Here is a 17,747-nt window from a genome sequence, read left to right as displayed (position 1 = left end):
GGCTGGTGGGTTCGAATCAGGGACCTGGTTAGCAGCCGAGCACTTAACCACTGTGCCACAAGGGCTCCTTTGGTAGACTCTGGGGTCAGGTTAAGACGGTTCAGAGGGGAGGGGGGAAATGGGGCATTATCACCTGAGGGGGGTTTGTGCTCGGACATGGAGAGTGGTGGTGACCCAAAAGAGCCCTGGTGGCGTAGTGGTTAAGCGCTTGGCTGCTAACAGAAAGGTTGGTGGTTTGAACCCATCCAACTGCTCTAAGGGAGAAAGACCTGGCAATCCGCTCCCGTAAAGATGGCAGCCTAGGAAGCCCCATGGGGTAGTTCTCCTGTGTCACATGGAGTCACTAGGAGTTGGAATTGACTCCACAGCACCTAATAACAACAGTAAGAGTTGGGAGGGTCCAGAAGAAAACGTGGAACACAGAAAGGGGACTCAGAGGGAAGACGGCCAGGCGAAGACAGAAGCAGAGGCTGGAGAGAGTGATTTACAAGCCAAGGAGCGCCATCCACCACCAGAAGCCAGGGAGCGGCCTGGAACACTCTCCCTCTGCCCCCACGGAAGGAACCAACACGGCTGACACCCTGGTTTCTGACTCCTAGCCTCCACAATGGAGGCAGTGAGTTTCTGTTTGAAGCCACCCAGCTTGTGGTATTTCGTACAGCAACTCAGACCAGCTGCTGTGGGCCCAGGCCGTGCCTGCCCGCCCTCCCCCTCCTCGGAAGCCAGCCCTGTTGCCAAAGGGACTGCAGAACAGGTAGCTCTACTTGCGCGGGGCACCCGTCTCCACCCACCTGGCCTGCTGCCCCGATGTGGCGCGCCCAGGCCCAGGCTGGCTCCGTGGTGCGCCTGCTCAGAGCAGGGCAGGAGGGCGAGAGGAAGGAGCTGGGCCCCGGAAGCCACCTTCTAGTTTCGATTTGACCCGGGAGCCTCAGCCCCTTCCCCGATCTCACTCCCATGCTGGCGACTGAACCTGCAGTTCATTTCCTTCACTGATTCCTGCGTCTCCTTCTTCCTCTGCTGTTCCACATGGATGGAGACCCACTGTTGTCTCTTGGGTGGCCACTCACAGGCTTTGCAGACCTCGGGCAGTGCTTACTGAACTAGGAGGTCGAACAGATTCTCCAGCCAACTTTAGGCCAAACTGACTGGGCAGACCCACGAAGCCGTGACCCGAAACCTTGGAAGCAAGAAAACAAATCCCATGAACAGTTGACTACCTCCGTAGTATCAGTGCGCACAGCCTCGTGAGCTGTGCTGTTTAGTTTTTGGCTGCTGGGGGCCGTCGGGTCAGTTCTGACCCATAGCCACCCTGTATGACAGAGAGCGGCCCCAGCGGGTTTTCTAGGCTGCAGATCATAGGTCTTTCTCTCGAGGAGGGAGCAGTTAACCATTGTGCCACCGAGGCTCCTTGTTGTGGTTGTGATATTATATAAAACACTTTATTCAACATTTCGACCTTTTTTTTTCTGGTATACGGCTTTCAGGAAAACCCTGCTGCGGCTTCCTCTGAACTCTCTCTTTTTAAAATTGTATTGTGGTTAAAATCTATATAGCAGAAAGTCTGCCATTTTCAGCTTTGTTTAGGGTACAAGCCAGTGTGCCATTCATTATATTCACTGTGCTGTCCTACCACCACTATTGATTTCTAAGTTTTTCATTACCCCAAACGGCAACTCCAAAACTCAAAATCCAAACCCGTTGCCGTCAAGTTGATTCTGACTCATAGCGACCCTACAAGACAGAGAAGAAGTGCCCGGTGGGGTTTCCAAGGCTGTGATCTTTATGGAAGCAGACTACCACATCCTTCTCCTGCAGAGCGACTTAAGGGTTTGACCCACCAACTTTCGGTTAGCAGCCGAGCGCTTAACTGTTGCACCACCAGGACTCCTTAACTGAAACTCCAAAAAAGGAAAAACACCTGTTGCCGTCGAGGCGATTCTGACTTCTTGCGACCCTACAGGACGCAGAACTGCCCCATAGGGTTTCCAAGGATCTTTTGGTTAGCTGCTGTAGCTCTTAACCACTGTGGCACCGGGGTTTCCACCACTGACACTCAGCACCCCTCAAACAATAACTTGCCGTTTCCCCTCCCCACCATGAACTCTGTTAGCCCAGCCCTGGAGTCTACCAGGACCCCCCTACCTCCCCAGAAGCCGAGTTCCACCTCTGAACCTGAGGTTTCCTGCTCAGTCATACACCTGCCCCAGATAGCCTGGCTGAGCCCACTTCTCCAGAATCCCCAGCTTCTAGAAGGTTCCATGCTGCCCCTGCTGTTTCCTTCGCGGGGCAAGGAAGCCCCCGCCCACATCCCCTTACACCATGCTCCAGCCTGTGAACGCACCTGCGGGCTCCCGTGGGGGTGGCTGTGGATGGGACACAGGAAACTTTGTTGCTCGACTGTGTCCAAGAGCCACTGGACGCAGGCGGAGGCCGAGCTGTACGGGTGAGAGAGGGCACTGCAGGTGCCGGAGCTGGGCTCTCATCTCCACTAACCCCCCATGCTGTCAAATTTGGGGAGGGGTTTGGGCTAAATCAGTATTTCTCCCCTTGACACTGCCCCTTCTCTGGGGCAGGACCGTCCTGTGCACTGTAGGGTGTTCAGCAGCATCCCTGGCCTCCACCCACTTGATGCTAATAGCACCCCCACCCCCTAGTTGTGACAACCACAAATACCCCTAGACATCACCCAGCATCCCGTGGGGTAGACTCATCCCCGGTGAGAACCCCTTGGTTAGGGGATTCCACTGACCCCCAAGAGACTCTGTGTCCCATAATCATCTGACCTACTGATGTCCTAGGACGCTGCCCACATTTAAATCCACACACTGAGTGGGGAGGAGAGAGGAGGGAAATCACAGGAGCTGGAGGGTCCCCTGGTTTACACTCTCTAACCCATCGGGAATTTATTCTTGTGTATGGTGTGAGGTAGGGCTCAAACTCAATGTTTTTTCAAATAATTGATGCAGTGTCTCTCCCTGTCAGCACTGCTGACACGGGGGCTGGATCCTTCGCTGAGATGGGGCCGTCCTGTGCCCTGTCGGCTGTTGAGCAGCATCCCTGGCCTCCACCCGCTCGATGCCAATAGCACCCCCTCCCCAAGTCATGGCTATCATAAATGTCCCCAGACATTGCCTAATGTCCCCAGGGTGACGTAGGGGGCAGAACTGTCCCCACTGGGACCCAGCAGGCCAGCTGGGAGGGGACAGAGCACAGAGAGAACCTAGACACATGTCAACCAGTAGAGCCGCCACTGGCTCGTGACTTTTGGGAGCTTGAAGTGCGGCCAGCCCAACGCAGTAAAAAAAGAAAAAACAAAAAGTTAAATAAGCATCCCCCAAAAGTTAAAAACCACGCTAATAATTTTTTCTATTGATTACACGTTGAAACGGTAATAGTTTGGCTGGATGGGGTGGAAATCGGCCCTTAAACTCATTTCTCCTGCACCTGTTTCTGTCCCCTTTTTAAGATGGCATCAGTGGCTCCCCTCCAGGCAGCCCGCAGGCCTTTTCGCTGTTGTGTTTTTCATTTGCTCTGCCTCCCCCCCGAATGCTCATTACACACTCAGAGAAGGGAGTCCTCGTCCCCAGGGCCACTGCTGGTTCCAGTGGCAGAGAATCCCGCAGGGTGAAGAGGGCAGGCGGTTGGTCGCCTGTCACCTCAGCTTAATAAATGGAACATTGAAAGCAATCCCACCCCGTCGCCACATACAAACTGTGGGCTGGCTGGCCTTTTATTATTATTATTATTATTATTATTATTATTGTGTTGAAAATACACACAACAAAATGTACGCCATCTCGACAATTTCTCCACATCCTATTTCAGTGGCTTTGATTACTTTCTTCGAGTTGTGCAGCCATTCTTGGTATTCTCTTCCGAATCATTCCACCACCATTAGCAGAAACTCCATGCCCCCTAAGCACAAGCTTCCCCTCTTCCCCCCCCCCCAACCCTGGTAACCACTAACAATCGTTAGTTTCTGCGTATCTGCTTATTTTATGCGTGAGATCATACAGTATTTGTCCTTCTGTGTCTGACTTCTTTCGCTCAGCCTGATGTGTTCAAGGTTCATCCACGTCGTAATGTGTATCAGGATTCCATTTCTCTTTATGCTGGGTAATAGTCCATGAAAGGAGTCCCGGTGGCACAGTGCTTAGGCACTCCGCTGCTCAACAAAAGGTCAGCAGTTCCAAGGGAGAAAGACGTGGCGATCTGCTCCCGTAGAGATGACAGCCAAGAAAACCCTACGGGGCCGTTGTGCTGTCACATGGGGTCGCTGAGTCAGAATCAACCTGACAGCACCAGACGACATTCCATTGTGTGAACATACCAGGTTCTGTTTATCCGTTTATCTGCTGATGGACGTTTCGATTGTTTCCACCTGCTGGCCCTGGTTGACAGTGCTGCGGAGAACACCGTGTACAGGCTGGGCTTTCACTGAGCTGGGCCATGTGGGGGCTGGTCCCGCTAGATGGATGCTTACAACCTCCCGGGTACATTACACACCGAAGGGGAGAAACTAAGGAAAGAGAGCTCGGCTGGAAAGTGCTGCTGATTCAGGGTAAAAATATGGAGTTAAAACAAAATTTGCTTGAAAACATCATGTTAAGTAAAAGAAGTTAGACGCAAAAGAACCAATATTGGATGATCCCACTTATATGGTGTCATGGATTGAACTGCGTCCCCCCAAAATATGTCAACTTGGCTAGGCCATGATTTCCAGTATTGTGACTGTCCACCATTTTGTCATCTGATGTGATGTTCCTGTGTTGTAAATCCTACCTCTATGATGTTAATGAGGCGGGATTAGCGGCAGTTATGTGAGGCAGGCCTCAATCTACAAGATTAGGTTGTGTCTTAAACCAATCTCTTTTGAGATATAAAAGAGAGAAGCGAGCAGAGAGAGATGGGGGCCTCATATCACCAAGAAAGAAGCACTGAGAGCACAGTGTGTCCTTGGGACCCAGGGTCCCTGTGCTAAGAAGCTCCTCGACTGGGGAAGGTTGATGACAAGGACCTTCCCCCAGAGCTGACAGAGAAAGCCTTTCCTAGGAGCTGGCACCCTGAATTTGGACTCCTAGCCCTCCTAGACTGTGAGAGAATAAATCTCCGTTTGCTAAAGCCATCCACCTGTGGTATTTGTTACAGCAGCACGAGATCACTAAGACATATGGAATATCTAGAATAAGCAAATTCATAGAGACCAAAGTTTATTCATGGTTACCGGTGCGGGAGGGCGGGGGGAAAAGGGGAGTCATTGCTTGTGGGGCACCGAGTTTCTGTTGATGGCGGTGGGATAACTTGGAAAAGGGCAGAGGTGATGGGTGTGATGGTTGACAACATGATGAACGTAATCAACGCCACCAAATTGTACATGTGAAAATCGCTGAATTAACAAAGGTTCGTTACATCTTTTTACAAAATAAAAAATAAAAAAAATTTGCTTGCACACGATGAATGCGATTAACGCCATCGAATTAAACACGTAGAAACCGTTGAAATGGCAAATGGTTTGTTATATATATTTCTACCACAATTAAAAAAAAAAAGAAAAATCTGCACCGACAAAATGTTTGGTATTTTCTTCTTCCAAATCAAGCACACACACAAAAAGCAGAGCAAACACAAACTCTCAATGCACGAGACTCTAAAGCTCTCAGATTTCGAGGTTTTTTTGGGGGGTGGGGTGACAGAGCTGAAGCGGAGCCGCGCGGGGTCACAGCTGTGTAGCACACAGCCCTCAAACACACTAGCAGTTTCACCCATCATCCCATGTAACCATCTTGAGATTTGTAAAGCCTGACGACCCCAAGACCCCAAAGCAAACTCTCTGTGCTTCTTGTACAATTTTTCTGGAAATCTAAAACTGCTCTAAAATATGTCTATTATTTAAAAACAAAACTTAATCTGAGGGAGGGGAAAAAGAAAACCCAACACATCTGTACAGAACATTCCATCTCCAATAAGAACTGTGAGGCCACTGGCGGGGAGGGAGTCAGGGTCCCCAGAGTGACCAACAGCTGGCTGGACGATACCACCTTCGGCCTAAAACTTGCACAGATTAAAACCAGTTGCCGTCCAGTGGATCCCGACTCACGGCGACCCCATGTGTCGGAGGAGAATTGTGCTCCACAGGGTTTTCAATGGCTAAGTGTTCGGAAGATTGCCAGCCCTTTCTTCCGAGGTGCTTCTGGGTGGACCTGAACCTCAACCGTTTGGTTGGCAGCTGAGCACATTTACCAACTGCACCACCCAGGGACTCCTCCCACACCGAAACCCAAAACACCAACCAATTTTATGCTTTTTACAGGAGAAAGAGCACGGTCTGTTGTGCAAAGGAACTTAAACCCAGGTCGCACCCAGCACATCATCGGAACCCCAGAGATGCACCCGGCTGGGGTGAGGGGCAGGGATCCCCAAGTCTGTGCCACTTGTGACCAACCTGTTGGGAGCCTGCTGATCCGGTTGTGAGTGGCGCAGGCCAGCGGCTATGCTACCACCGTGGTTAACACAGCCAGGAGCCGTGGGTCAGAGGCTGGGCAGTTTAGGAGCGTTTCTAGAGACTGAGACCCTGGGTGGTGCCAATGGTTATGTGCTCAGCTGCAAATTAAAAGGCCGGGGGTTCAAGTCCACCCAGAGGTGCCTCAGGAGAAAGGCCTGGCAATCTACTTCCAAAAAATCAGCTTGAAAATCCTAGGGAGCCCCATTCTACTCTGCCCCACATGGAGTCACCATTGACTTCATGTCAACTGGGATTCTAGGGAACGGGAAGCAGGGGTAGGGAGAAAGAACCCTGAAAAATCTCTGCTGTCACCCGTGCAGACAGTGCCCTGGGGTGTCCTTCACACACACACACACACACACACACACACACACACACACACACACACGTGCTCACACACACACTGCCAAGGAGCTGACTGCAATTCACGGCAGCCTCGGGCATGTCAGAGTAGAACTGCGCTCCACAGGGTTTTCAAAGGCTGATTTTCTGGCAGCAGATCGCCAAGCCTTTCTTCTGAGGTGCCTCTGGGTGGACTCGAACCTCCAATCTTTAAGTTAGCAGCTGAGAGTGCCCACCATTTGCACTGCCTAGGGACGGCTTACATGACGGTCTCATGATGCGGTCATTCTGAATGCCCGCAAGAGGCTGGCGCCCTCAGAGAACAAAAACATTGAAGTGCAGTGAACACGTTAATTCCTGCCTTCCTTCTGAGGATGCTCCCGAAGAATCTTGGCTACCTACAGGCCACCGCCTTCAAGACTTTAAGTTTTGTCTTTAAATCATGATGGGAGGTTTTTCTGGGGGGGATTATTAAGTGGCAAAAGCCTGGAAAGTTGGTTGAAGGGGCCACCAGTTCGCGTCGTCTTTGGTGTCCGCAGAATAAAAAAACACAGGAGATTAGAAGAATTTCCCCAAGAAGGAAAGAAAAAGGACAATCCAGCAGTTCCTACTAGACCACAAGCTGCTGTCTTCTGCTGCTCCCTCAGAGAACCCTTCGTCTGCAATGTGCCCACAGGTTAAGTATCAGCTTGTTTCAAGCCGTCGGGAAGTACAGAGGGGGAGAGCTCACTCAGCCCCGACATCTTCAGAGAGAAGGGGAAGCCTCAGATACAACCCTGCCCTCCACCACTTCCTACCGCCGGCAGCCCCGAGGGGGCCTTCTCGGCCCTGGAGCCCCAAGAGCTGGGCCCTGGCTCTCCCGTGGGCAAGGTCACGGCAAGTCAAGCACGGGCGAAAAGCTGACTGGAGCAGAGGGCCCTGCGGGGACCCTGGGGCCTGAACTAGGAAGAGACCCCCCACCTTCGCCTCCGTAAATCTAAAAGTCACGTGCACCTTGGGGACACTGACAGTGACGTGCCGGGTGGCCATTCTGATTGGCAGGGCTGGCGGAGGGGACCGAGAGCCGCCCACCCACATCTGTCAGCTGCGAGCGAGTGCAGGTTTGTCTGCGCGTGTAAACCCAACGCTTCCTTTCTGCCGAGCCGACTCTCAGCTCAGCTGCCGCTCTTCCGGTGAGGAGGCAGAAGTTTCTGGTCACTGAGAGGAGGGACGGAGGACCACCCTGCTGGCGCCAGCTCTCTGAGGTGGCAGAAGTGACCCGGAGGGGAAGGCAAAGGGGACTGGACTTGATCACAGCCAGGGAGCCTGTGCTAAGCTTCTCTACTAGAGGGCAGAAAGGCGGCGGGTGGGGGTTCCCCTTTCCGCTGCCTGGGGGTCCACGCTGAGGCTGGAAAGGGGTGAAGCCAGTCCCCGACACCATTTTTCTTCCCTTCCTCCCCCATCTCGAGCTGGCGCTGAGGTTTTCCTGCAGGGCTGTCCTCACCGGAAGCTCCTCAACCCTGGGGCTGATCCACATTGCCAGCTGCCGTCGTCAACCCCAACTCCTGGCGACCTCATGTGGGTCACAGGACAACTGTGCTCCATAGGGTTTTCAACAGCTGGCTTTTTGGAAACTGGTTGCCAGGACTTTCTTCTGAGGTGCCTCTGGGTGGACTCGAGCTGCCAACCTTTCGGTTAGCAGTGGGTGTGTCACGCAGGGACATTTAAGCCAAAGGCTAACACCCCCAAAACCAAACGCAACAAAATACAATGGGCACCACTTGCTTTTTCTTTCCCCCCGCTTTTTTTTTCTTAAACCTAGGTAAGCAGGTTCCAAGGAGGCAAGACGAGCAGCTACCCTTCCCCGGAACCCAGAGAGCTGCGCTGACTGACAGGTGGGAGGGGTGGGGGCGGGAGCATGTTCCAGCGTCTTCCGTGATGGTGCCCTCCACGGAGGGCCAGGGTGCAGGGGCAGGGGCGCCGGCCCGTCTCTGGCTGGAAGGGCAGGGCACAGGCAGGGACGACGGCTCGGCATCACCGTCACACGGCGGTGCGCGTGGGCGTGCCGGGCTGGTTCAACCTCAGGGTTTTACACAGCCAGCCTGCAAAATCCACTTCTTCCACCTCGGACCGTTTGATGAAGGTGTGGTTCTGGAAGGGAAAGGGACAGGTGAGTGGCTGGGCCTGGTGTCTGCCAGAAGGGGGATGAGTGGCCTCCCCGGCCCTGGCACAGGACTCAGAGGGAAATGACACGGAGATACAAGGACCCCCGGCCCGGCCTCCGGAAGACACGCTGTGGACGGGGGACAGACCAAACCCAGAGAGGAGAGGGCGTGTGCGACAGGGCCGAACCGGGGTGCCGGCAACGGATACCCGACTCAGAGCCTGGACCCCAGAGGCGTGGATGACAGGGTCCCTCTCCTTCGGCACTGCAGACACAGGGCTATATCCTTCTCTGGGGTGGGGCTGTCCCAGGCCCTGTAGGGGTGCTCAGTAGCACCCCTGGCCTCCACCCACTCGATACCTCTAGCATCCCCATCATGACCACGAAGGCCCCCAGACATCACCCAGTGTCCCCCAAGGGCAGGGCGGTTCGGGTAAAACCCACAGCCCTGGAGTAGTGCTGTCTAGAACATTCTGCGAGGGGGGCTCCGTTCTCTACACTCGGCCCAGCCCGGCAGTACTTGCAACCTGAGGCTATTGAGCCCTTGACCTGTGTCTGCTGTGGCCGAGGACCCCAATTTTGCATTTTATCTAATTTTGATTCGTTTAACTCGGCTGGTGGTTCCCACGCGGGACCGTGTCACACCAGGACTCCGGGTTTAGACGGGCCGGGAGAGCTACACAGATGCTGTGACGGGGGCGGGGGGCAGGGTGTGGGGGGCCTCCAATCCGCAACAGAAGCAGGGGTGGTTCCATAGCAGAATTCTCGCCTTCCACGCAGGAGACCCGGGTTCTAGTCTCGTTAAAAGTCAGTGCACCTCACGCACAGCCGCCACCCGTCTGTCCGTGGAGGCTGCGTGTTGCTGGGACGCTGAACAGGTTGCAGCCGGGCTTCCAGACTAAGAGGGACTAGGAAGCAGGGCCTGGTGATCGACTTTGAAAAATCAACCATGAAAACCGTGTGCATGACAATGGCCCCTGGGGCTACATCACAGGGATGGTGCGCACGGGCCCTTCCTTTGTGCACCGGGTGGGGGTCGCTGTGAGCAGGGGCCCACCTGATGGCAGTTAACGGTACCAACACCTCCCCACAGGACACCAAGACCTGCAAGTCATCTCCCTACACAGGCTGCCAAAGGCAAGAGCCTCTCATCTCCCTAAAGGTTGTCGCAGGCTTGGTTGAAAAACCAAGGAAAACAGATCTAACCGAGCTCTCGCTGTCTGCGGTCCCAGAAGGGGCAGTGACGAAGAGAATTCACAACAGCAGCTGGTTTTCAAAAGCCCAGCGGCTACTCTGGTTAAAAAAATCAGGGCTACGTATTGTTATGGACTGAACTGTGTCTCCCCAAAATATGAGTTGTAAATCCGAACCCTTACACCTGTGGTTGTCACCCCATTTGGGAATGGGTTCTCTTTGTCAAGACAAGAGGCCACATCCGTGGAGGGCGTGTATTAAGCCAATCACTTCCGAGATATAAAAAGAGCAGATTAGGCACCAAGAAGCAAGAAGAGATGGGGGAAGAGAGACGCCCAGCCACGTGAGGACCGCCCAGGAGCAGAAGCTCAGAAGAGACAAGGACCTTCCCCCAGAGCCGACAGACAGAGAAAGGCTTCCCCTAGAGCCGGCGCCCTGAATTCGGACTTCTGGCCTCCTAAATGTGAGAGAATAAGTGTGTTTGTTCAAGCCATCCCCTTGGGGTATTTCTGCCACATCAGCACTAGAGACCTAAGATGTGTATACAGATAACATGCCTTTTCACTAAGGCAGAAAGACAAGATCTGGAAGGTTTTACCGCACCAGGCTGCCGTGGAGAGCTGCGTGTTTGGCGGGGGCGGGGGGTATTACAGGTGAGCGCCACGTCCCCGTGCGTCTGCGTCATTGGCATACACTTTACAACCAGCACACACCGCCCTGTCACTCATCTAACACCTGGTAACGAGACGCCTCCTCACGTCAGAGGCAGGACTGAGTGCTGGGGCTTCTAGAAAGGATCAGACGGACAGACTCCCCACCTGTCTTTCCCCAAGGGCTACAGCGAACAGCAACACAGACCGGGACAGGCCAGCAGCCACTGCAGCTAACGGGGTCTGGCCGGGCGAGGCGGCCTGGGGCCGACCGGGGAGGCAGCGCCGGGGCGGGAAGCGTCCTCTAAGGAGAAGACCGGCCATGCAGAGGTAGGTCCTGGGATTCACTGGAGCAGAAGGGCGTGTGGGGGTGGGGAAGGAAAGCAGTGGGTCCCTGCTGGCCATGGGGAGGGGCATGGGAACCCCCTGAAGGGCACGGTTTGGCTTTTCAAAACACCAGATCCAGTAATTCTGACGCTCGCCTTGTCTCGCTTTGCCACGTGAGACGAAGCGTCGTCTGAGGTTTGCGGTCTGACCTCTAAAATGGGCCTCCTTTTCCTTCTTGGGGGCCCCCACAAAAACGAGCTCTGCTAGGACCAAAGGTTCTTAGATCCGACTAGCTGTGGGGATGGAAGGAGCAGTTACGGGGTCGCTGATGACGAAGGGGCTGGGGCACGATGCTCTGGCAGCTGGGTGTGAAGGAGGCACCGCGGCTCACTCCGGAAGGCCAAAGCCGTCTCGACCTCATGGGGACGTGACACCCCTGCTGGGGACGGGGTCAGCAGACAGCCTGGTCTCAGGGAAGCTGAGGCTGAGTTTAAGGAAAGGGCCTCTGAGGCCATCCCTCCTGCTGAGGGCAGGGTGCCCACCAGCACTGCCCTAGACCAAAAGGAGAGCCCCCCCCAGGCACGCGAGTGGGACCCCACTCAGGCGAACAAGGAGGAAGCAGCGGGGAGGCAGGAGAGGAGACCAGGAGCAGGGCACCCGAGGCACACATGAGGAAGGAAACCAGCCCTATGCCTCCAAAGCCTCAGCACCCACAGCGCTCTGGAGCTGAACACCTCGCCCGCCCCCATCCCGGGCACCGCGGGGTGGTTCTGTCCTCCCGGGGTTCGAGGCCTGCGTCCAACTCTTGGTTCCTGTGCTAACGGGCCAGGGAGGCCCAGAGGGCTCGCGGGCTCGGCTCCGCCCTGGCCTGCTCCCCGCCAGCTCAGGTGCCGACTGTGAGCCGGTGCAGGTGGTGGGCCTGGGTGAGCACCTCCTTGTCCTGGGTGTCCCCGGCTCAGAGGGAAGGAGGAAGCCACCCGGTGGCAGCCCTGGGCCCCGCCTGTCACATTACTCACCATCAGCATCTTCAGGTCGGCGCGCTCTGCCGGGTTCTTGATCAGGCTAGGGGTCCGCGAGGCGGGAGGAAGGGGAAAGGGGGACAAGAGAGCTCGGTCAGCCATGCGCCGGGCAGACTTGCACTGTGAGCCGTGGCTGGCCACCTGTGCTGGCCCCATTTGGGGGCACAGACCTGATCTGCCACAGCCACGCTGCCAAGTCCCAGCCAGGGTGAGGGGCTGCATCTCTGCCCCTTGGTTTGAATGGCAAGATGCCGGGGAGGGGAGGGACAGGGCCTGGCAACAAGAAACGAGGGGACAGAAAATGGGGTGGGAAATGTCCTACACCCCACTTTCCAGCCAGAAGCCCAGGAGCAACTGCAGCTAAATTTGCATAAAAACCCCACGCTGCCTCGCTCGCGGGCTGGCTGGCTCGCTTGCTCGCTCGCCCAGGGGTCAGAAGGTCCAGAGGGAACTGCCCAAAGCCGACTGCTCCGAGCAGCTCAGGGTCAAACGGTGTTTCTTAAAATACCTCACACATGTATGAAAATGCTTCCATGTAAAACCGGACTGACTACAGTGAGCCTGCTATAAGGCCGTGCAAATGGCCCGTGGTGCGCTGAGTCACCACAGGGAAAAGTCTGTGCTGTGGATCACACGGCATCCAAGTGGCAGCTGTGTTGGTGGACGCCCCAATGGAAAAGGAGCACCGCCCCGAGGGTAAGTGGGCGGCCCTTCCCCTCCCTGCTGGCCCCAGCATGAGGCCCAGGCCAGAGACGCTACCCAGTCTCCTGTGGGCAGAAGAAGCAACAGCCATTGGCGACTTGCTCAGAAACCTGCTTGGAAGGCTTCTCTGGAAGCTGGTGGGTGACAGAACCCAGGGGCCAGGGGGCTGGGGCTGCTGCTGGCAGACGGCCAGGTGGGAATAACAGCTCTTTTCAAATAAAAGACCCCAAGGGCGTGGAAGCCGGAGTCATTCTGGGTTTTGGGGACAAGCTGGGCTCTGCATTGGGAATCGTGACCCTTGTGGCCTGGGAAGGGAATCTGGTTCTGAGGTGCACTCCAGCCACCCCTCCAAACCCTGCCGCCCGCCCACCTGCCTGCTCGCCTGGGACTCCTGACCCGGGACTCCTAACTGGCAGGCTCGGTTCATCGGCTGGGGCATGGGCTGGCTGAGCCAGTGCCCGGGTGGCCCAGGAGGTGGTGGGGCCTCCCAGGGACGGGCCTCCCAGGGTCAGGCCCCAGGCCATTTGCCCGCCCGCCCAGGATGGTGCTGGAGGGGCGCTCACCATTTATTTACAAACTCCTGGAAGTCCTGGGTGAAGACGCCGCTGGGTAGCTTGGGGGGAGGCTGTGGGGAAGAAGAGACAGGTGGGGTCCATCAGCTCAAGGAGGCTCTGGAACCACCCAGAAAGGCGTTTCCACACCTTTCAGGTGGGATAACTGCATGGCCCTCTGCCTGGGGAGGCTCCCCCCAGGCCCTCCCTGTCCCCAGAGGCAGAAGTGACCTTGCAGGAAGCAGAGGGCAACACCTGCTCTCACCGCCAGCAGCCTTCCTGCCTCTGACGCCCACCGGGCAGGCACAGCCACCCCCCAGCTGGGGTGTGCTCTGGCTCTTCTGGAACTTTCTGGGAATCACGGGGTGGTTATGGTTAAGGAGAGCAGTGGTCGCTCTCGTGGAGATGAGGACAATCTCAGGTCCCATGTCTGGTTCTCTCCGCTGGGAACACGGAACTCAAGCCCGTAGAGAGGGCAGGGCCAACGTCCATAAACTAAAGACACCAAGCGCCAGGCTGTCCTGAGGGCTCTCAGCAACCACCGTGACACTCAGTGGACACGCTGTGATCCTGTTCCATGGCTTGGAGAGTCCCTGGGGGCGTACATGGTGAACGTGCTCGGCTGCTAACCAAAGGTTGGAGGCTTAAGGCCACCCAAAGGCGCCTCAAAAGGAAGGCCTGGCCATCTACTTCCGAAAAATCAGCCATTTCTAATCGGACACACACGGGTTTGCCGTGAGTTGGAACTGACTCGCCCGCCGCTGGTTTGTTTTTTGGTTTATGGCTCAGGAAGGTTAAAGGGCATGGCCCAGCTCTGACCTTGGGATGACCTCGCAGCCTCGCTCTTGCCTGCTGTCACCTCCATGGAATGCCACTCCCCTGGTGGCACCAAGGGCCTTGGGCTCCTTTACCAAGAAAGCAGGCATGAGCTAGGGGTCTGAACGACAGGAGGGTGACTCGTTCCCAAGGTTTGGCCCCAAGCTGGGGGCCCCGGAGGAGCCCAGTGGGGTACGTGCCTCCACGGGGAAGGGGCGGCCACGGTGCAGGGTCAGGGAATGTTCTGGTGAAGCCACAAGGCCTTCCCCTCCCCAGCGTCTTGGGGCTGAAACTGCGCACTCAGGTGGGAGGGGCCGGCAGCCGCCCTGGGCGTCTCTGCCAGGTGCAGGAGAGCTGTGTCACCAGAGCCACCAAGCCCTGTTGTCGCTGACCTACTCTGAGCCTCTCACCTCGTGACCCAGCCCTGGGCTGGGCCCAGTGCCGCATGCGACCTGGCTGCACTGTCTCTCTTCCCGGACTCCAAGGGGCTCCAGAAAACCTACCTAGGCCCACCGAAGGCCCAGAGAGGGTGCGCAGTGAGGAGGCTCTGAGTGACAGCTCTGGGTTCGACTCCTGCAACTCCTCGTACTAGCTGGCCTTCCTTGGTTTACTCGTCTGTACAGCGGGCGTGTTATACCACCCACTTGCAGGGTTGTCTGACGATGAATTGAGAGAAACGCACGGGGGGTGCTCAGTGCACTAAATGCTCAGCAAGTGGGCCCGTGACGTGCAGGTGGAGGCGAGACAGGAGCCTGCCGTCAATCCCTCGGCTGCCCCTGAAAGATGAGCCGCCTCCTGGCCAGGCTCTCCCAGCCTCCTTCCCAGGGACATGGTAACACCTGGCCCTTCTCCCGGGAAGCAGTGATGAGTTATGAGTTCGTGCACACGGATACCAAGTTGCTCAGGCGCAGAGGTACTGGGTGGTAAAAGCTTCCGGGTGGGGGCGGAGGAGTTTGGCCCCTGGGCTCTGGCACTGGGCTCCCAGGCACGCGCAGCCCCTGGACTTGGAGGGAGGGGACAGGGGCAGAAATCCTTGGTTTGTCTTTAGAAAACTTCCCCCTGGGGAGGCGGTGGGCTTGTGTGGGGCAGGAAAAAGGAAGGGGGAGTATTTTCACACCTTGTTGCCTCCTGTTGAAAAGAACGGCCTAGACCCCATGCCCGCCTAAACGAAACCCAGCCTGACTCTCGAATTATCGTCTTTTTTGTAACGAATGTGTTATAGGTTGAATTGCGGCCCCCCCAAAGATAAGCTGAAGTCCTAACCCCTGTACCTGTAAACTATGACCCAATTTGGAAATAAGGGTTTTCCACTGTTACGCTGGCACACCCGTTATCAGGAGGGACCAGACCCTGGAGAAGGACATCATGCTCGGTAAGGTAGAGGCTCAGCAAAAAAGAGGAAGACCCTCAGTGAGATGGACTGACACAGTGGCTGCAACAATGGCTCAAGCATACAACGACTGTGAGCATGGCGCGGGACGGGGCAGTGTTTCGTTCTGTTGTACACCGGGTCGCTATGAGTCGGAACCGATGGAGGGCACCTAGCAACAAAGTAACACTGTTACGCTGAAGAGTCCTGGTAACACAGTAGTTACGCCCTCGGCTAACAGAAAGGTCGGCGGTTTGAACCTGCCCGCTGCTCCAAGGGAGAAAGAGGACAGACAGCCTTGGAAACCCGATGGGGCAGTTCTACCCTGTCTTACAGGGTGGCTGTGGGTTGGGGCCTCGGTTTTATTATGCTAATGAGGCCACACGACGTAGGATGGGTCCAAAACCCAGTCCCTTCTGAGTGGTGTGTTATAAACAAAGCAGGACAGACACGGGGAGGACAGACTCCGAGGGAAGATACACCCACAAGCCCAAGAATGCCAAGGACCTGCTGCAGCTACTAGAAGCCCACAGGCACGAGGCTCTTCCCCCAAAGCCGAGAGCCAAGCGAGAATGGCCCCGCCTGGGTGCAGACTCCTAGCCTCCAGAACCGTGAAACATGCGTTCTGTTCTTCAGAGCCGCGCGCCTGCGGTGCTTTTTGTGCTGCTCACTAAACAGCGCTCTAGCCGAACTGGCTGAATTCGCCGAGTACAAAGGGGGCGGGGGCCCGAGGCACTGACCTCATTCACAATGTAGTCCAGCAGCTCGAAGATGGCCATGGCGGGCCGGTTGTCCACCCCGTGACCTAGGTGGGAGAAAAGCACCAACAGGGTCAGCGCCCGCCGACCGACGGGTGAGCGGATGAACACACAGCGGCATCTGCACGCAATGGAGTATTACGCAGACAACATGCGGCATCTGCACCAATGGAATATTACGGAGCCACAAGGAGGAATGAAGTCCTGCCGTATGCCACCGCCGTGAACCGAGGGAAAGAAGTCACTCACAAAAAGACAGCCGCTGTATCATCCCACGGATGTGCAAGCTCCACAGCACGCAACCGTACAGAGACCTACGTTTACCCGGGGCCACCAGGGGCGGGCGGAGGGAGCGGGAGAGACAGTCTCATTGCTTAGGGGGATGGACAAATCTGGGAACAGCAGGATGAACCCAATTACTGTACTGAACTGTACACGTGAACACTGTTAAGATGCCAAGTGTTTTGTTACATATATATTTACTGCAATTAAAAAATAAGGACAAATGCTGTCATCCCACTTTTACGGAGTTATCTGGAATAGGCAAGTTCACAGCGACAAGAGGGCAGCTGAGGGGCTGTCGGGGGCTGGAGCAACGGGCTGGGGGTCTACAGCTGAAGGGGTATGGAATTTCCATTTGGGGTGACAGAAAACTTGCGGGAACAGAGGTGACGGCCGCGCAACACTGTGAATGTTAATTAATGTCGCTGAATTGTACGCTTAAAGACGGTTAAAATGGCCAACTTAAAATTGTGGTAAAAAAAACATTTAACAGGACATCTGCCAAGTCGACAAGTTTTTCAGTGACACTGGTTACGTCCACCATGTTCTGCAACCATCACCACTTTCCTTTCCCAGATTATTTTACCGTAAAACGGCAACCTTTTCTTACATGTATTTTACAATAACAACAACAAAATCCCCAGGGTCAGGTGGGCAGCGGGGCTGACTGCTTCATCTCTGGCAGTCTGAGATGAGACTGTGAACACAGCTCCGGCATCTCTCCCCGGCCCGGCCAGGCTGAGCTGCTACCGAGTGTGTTTCCCTGGGAAAACCATTTCTCCCCCGAACCTCTGGTGAATTCCAAAAAAGTGCCAACACGAACACATGAATATTTCTGAGAAGTCACCCATTTGGCGTGGGCTTGATAGTGCCAAAGTCGTACCCCCTTTCTTGCTAGTGCGCCAGGCAGGGCAGGGCACGGGGTGCCAGCCGCAAGGATGGGCGTGTGACCTTACACAGACAGAGCTGCTGGCAGTGACAGCAGAGGCCCCAAATGCCACTCTGGATGGGCGGCTGGGCTGGGGGTTGTGGACCTCTATCCTCGCTGCAGCTGGACTTTCGTCTCTGGCCCTGCCCTGAGATGGGCACGAG

At 55.7% G+C, this 17,747-nt stretch overlaps 1 protein-coding gene across 1 annotated transcript in view; it reads right to left on the bottom strand.

Annotated features, from left to right (window-relative positions):
• Window positions 1-7,929: 7,929 nt before the first annotated feature.
• Window positions 7,930-17,747, bottom strand: part of MAP2K2 (mitogen-activated protein kinase kinase 2) — a 34,263-nt gene continuing 24,445 nt past the window's right edge. The window contains exons 8-11 of the mRNA XM_004378462.2: window positions 16,356-16,420; window positions 13,443-13,504; window positions 12,175-12,220; window positions 7,930-8,974 (exon numbers count right to left, since the gene is read on the bottom strand). Of these exons, the coding sequence (XP_004378519.1) occupies window positions 8,864-8,974; window positions 12,175-12,220; window positions 13,443-13,504; window positions 16,356-16,420 (284 nt within the window). The 3' untranslated portion in view covers window positions 7,930-8,863. The remainder of the gene's footprint in view (window positions 8,975-12,174; window positions 12,221-13,442; window positions 13,505-16,355; window positions 16,421-17,747) is intronic.

The sequence above is a fragment of the Trichechus manatus genome, unplaced genomic scaffold, assembly GCF_000243295.1.
Source record: "Trichechus manatus latirostris isolate Lorelei unplaced genomic scaffold, TriManLat1.0 scaffold00057, whole genome shotgun sequence".
Lineage (NCBI taxonomy): Eukaryota > Metazoa > Chordata > Mammalia > Sirenia > Trichechidae > Trichechus > Trichechus manatus.
Note: the sequence above shows the minus strand (reverse complement) of the source record. Positions and strands in the feature narration are given on the sequence as shown.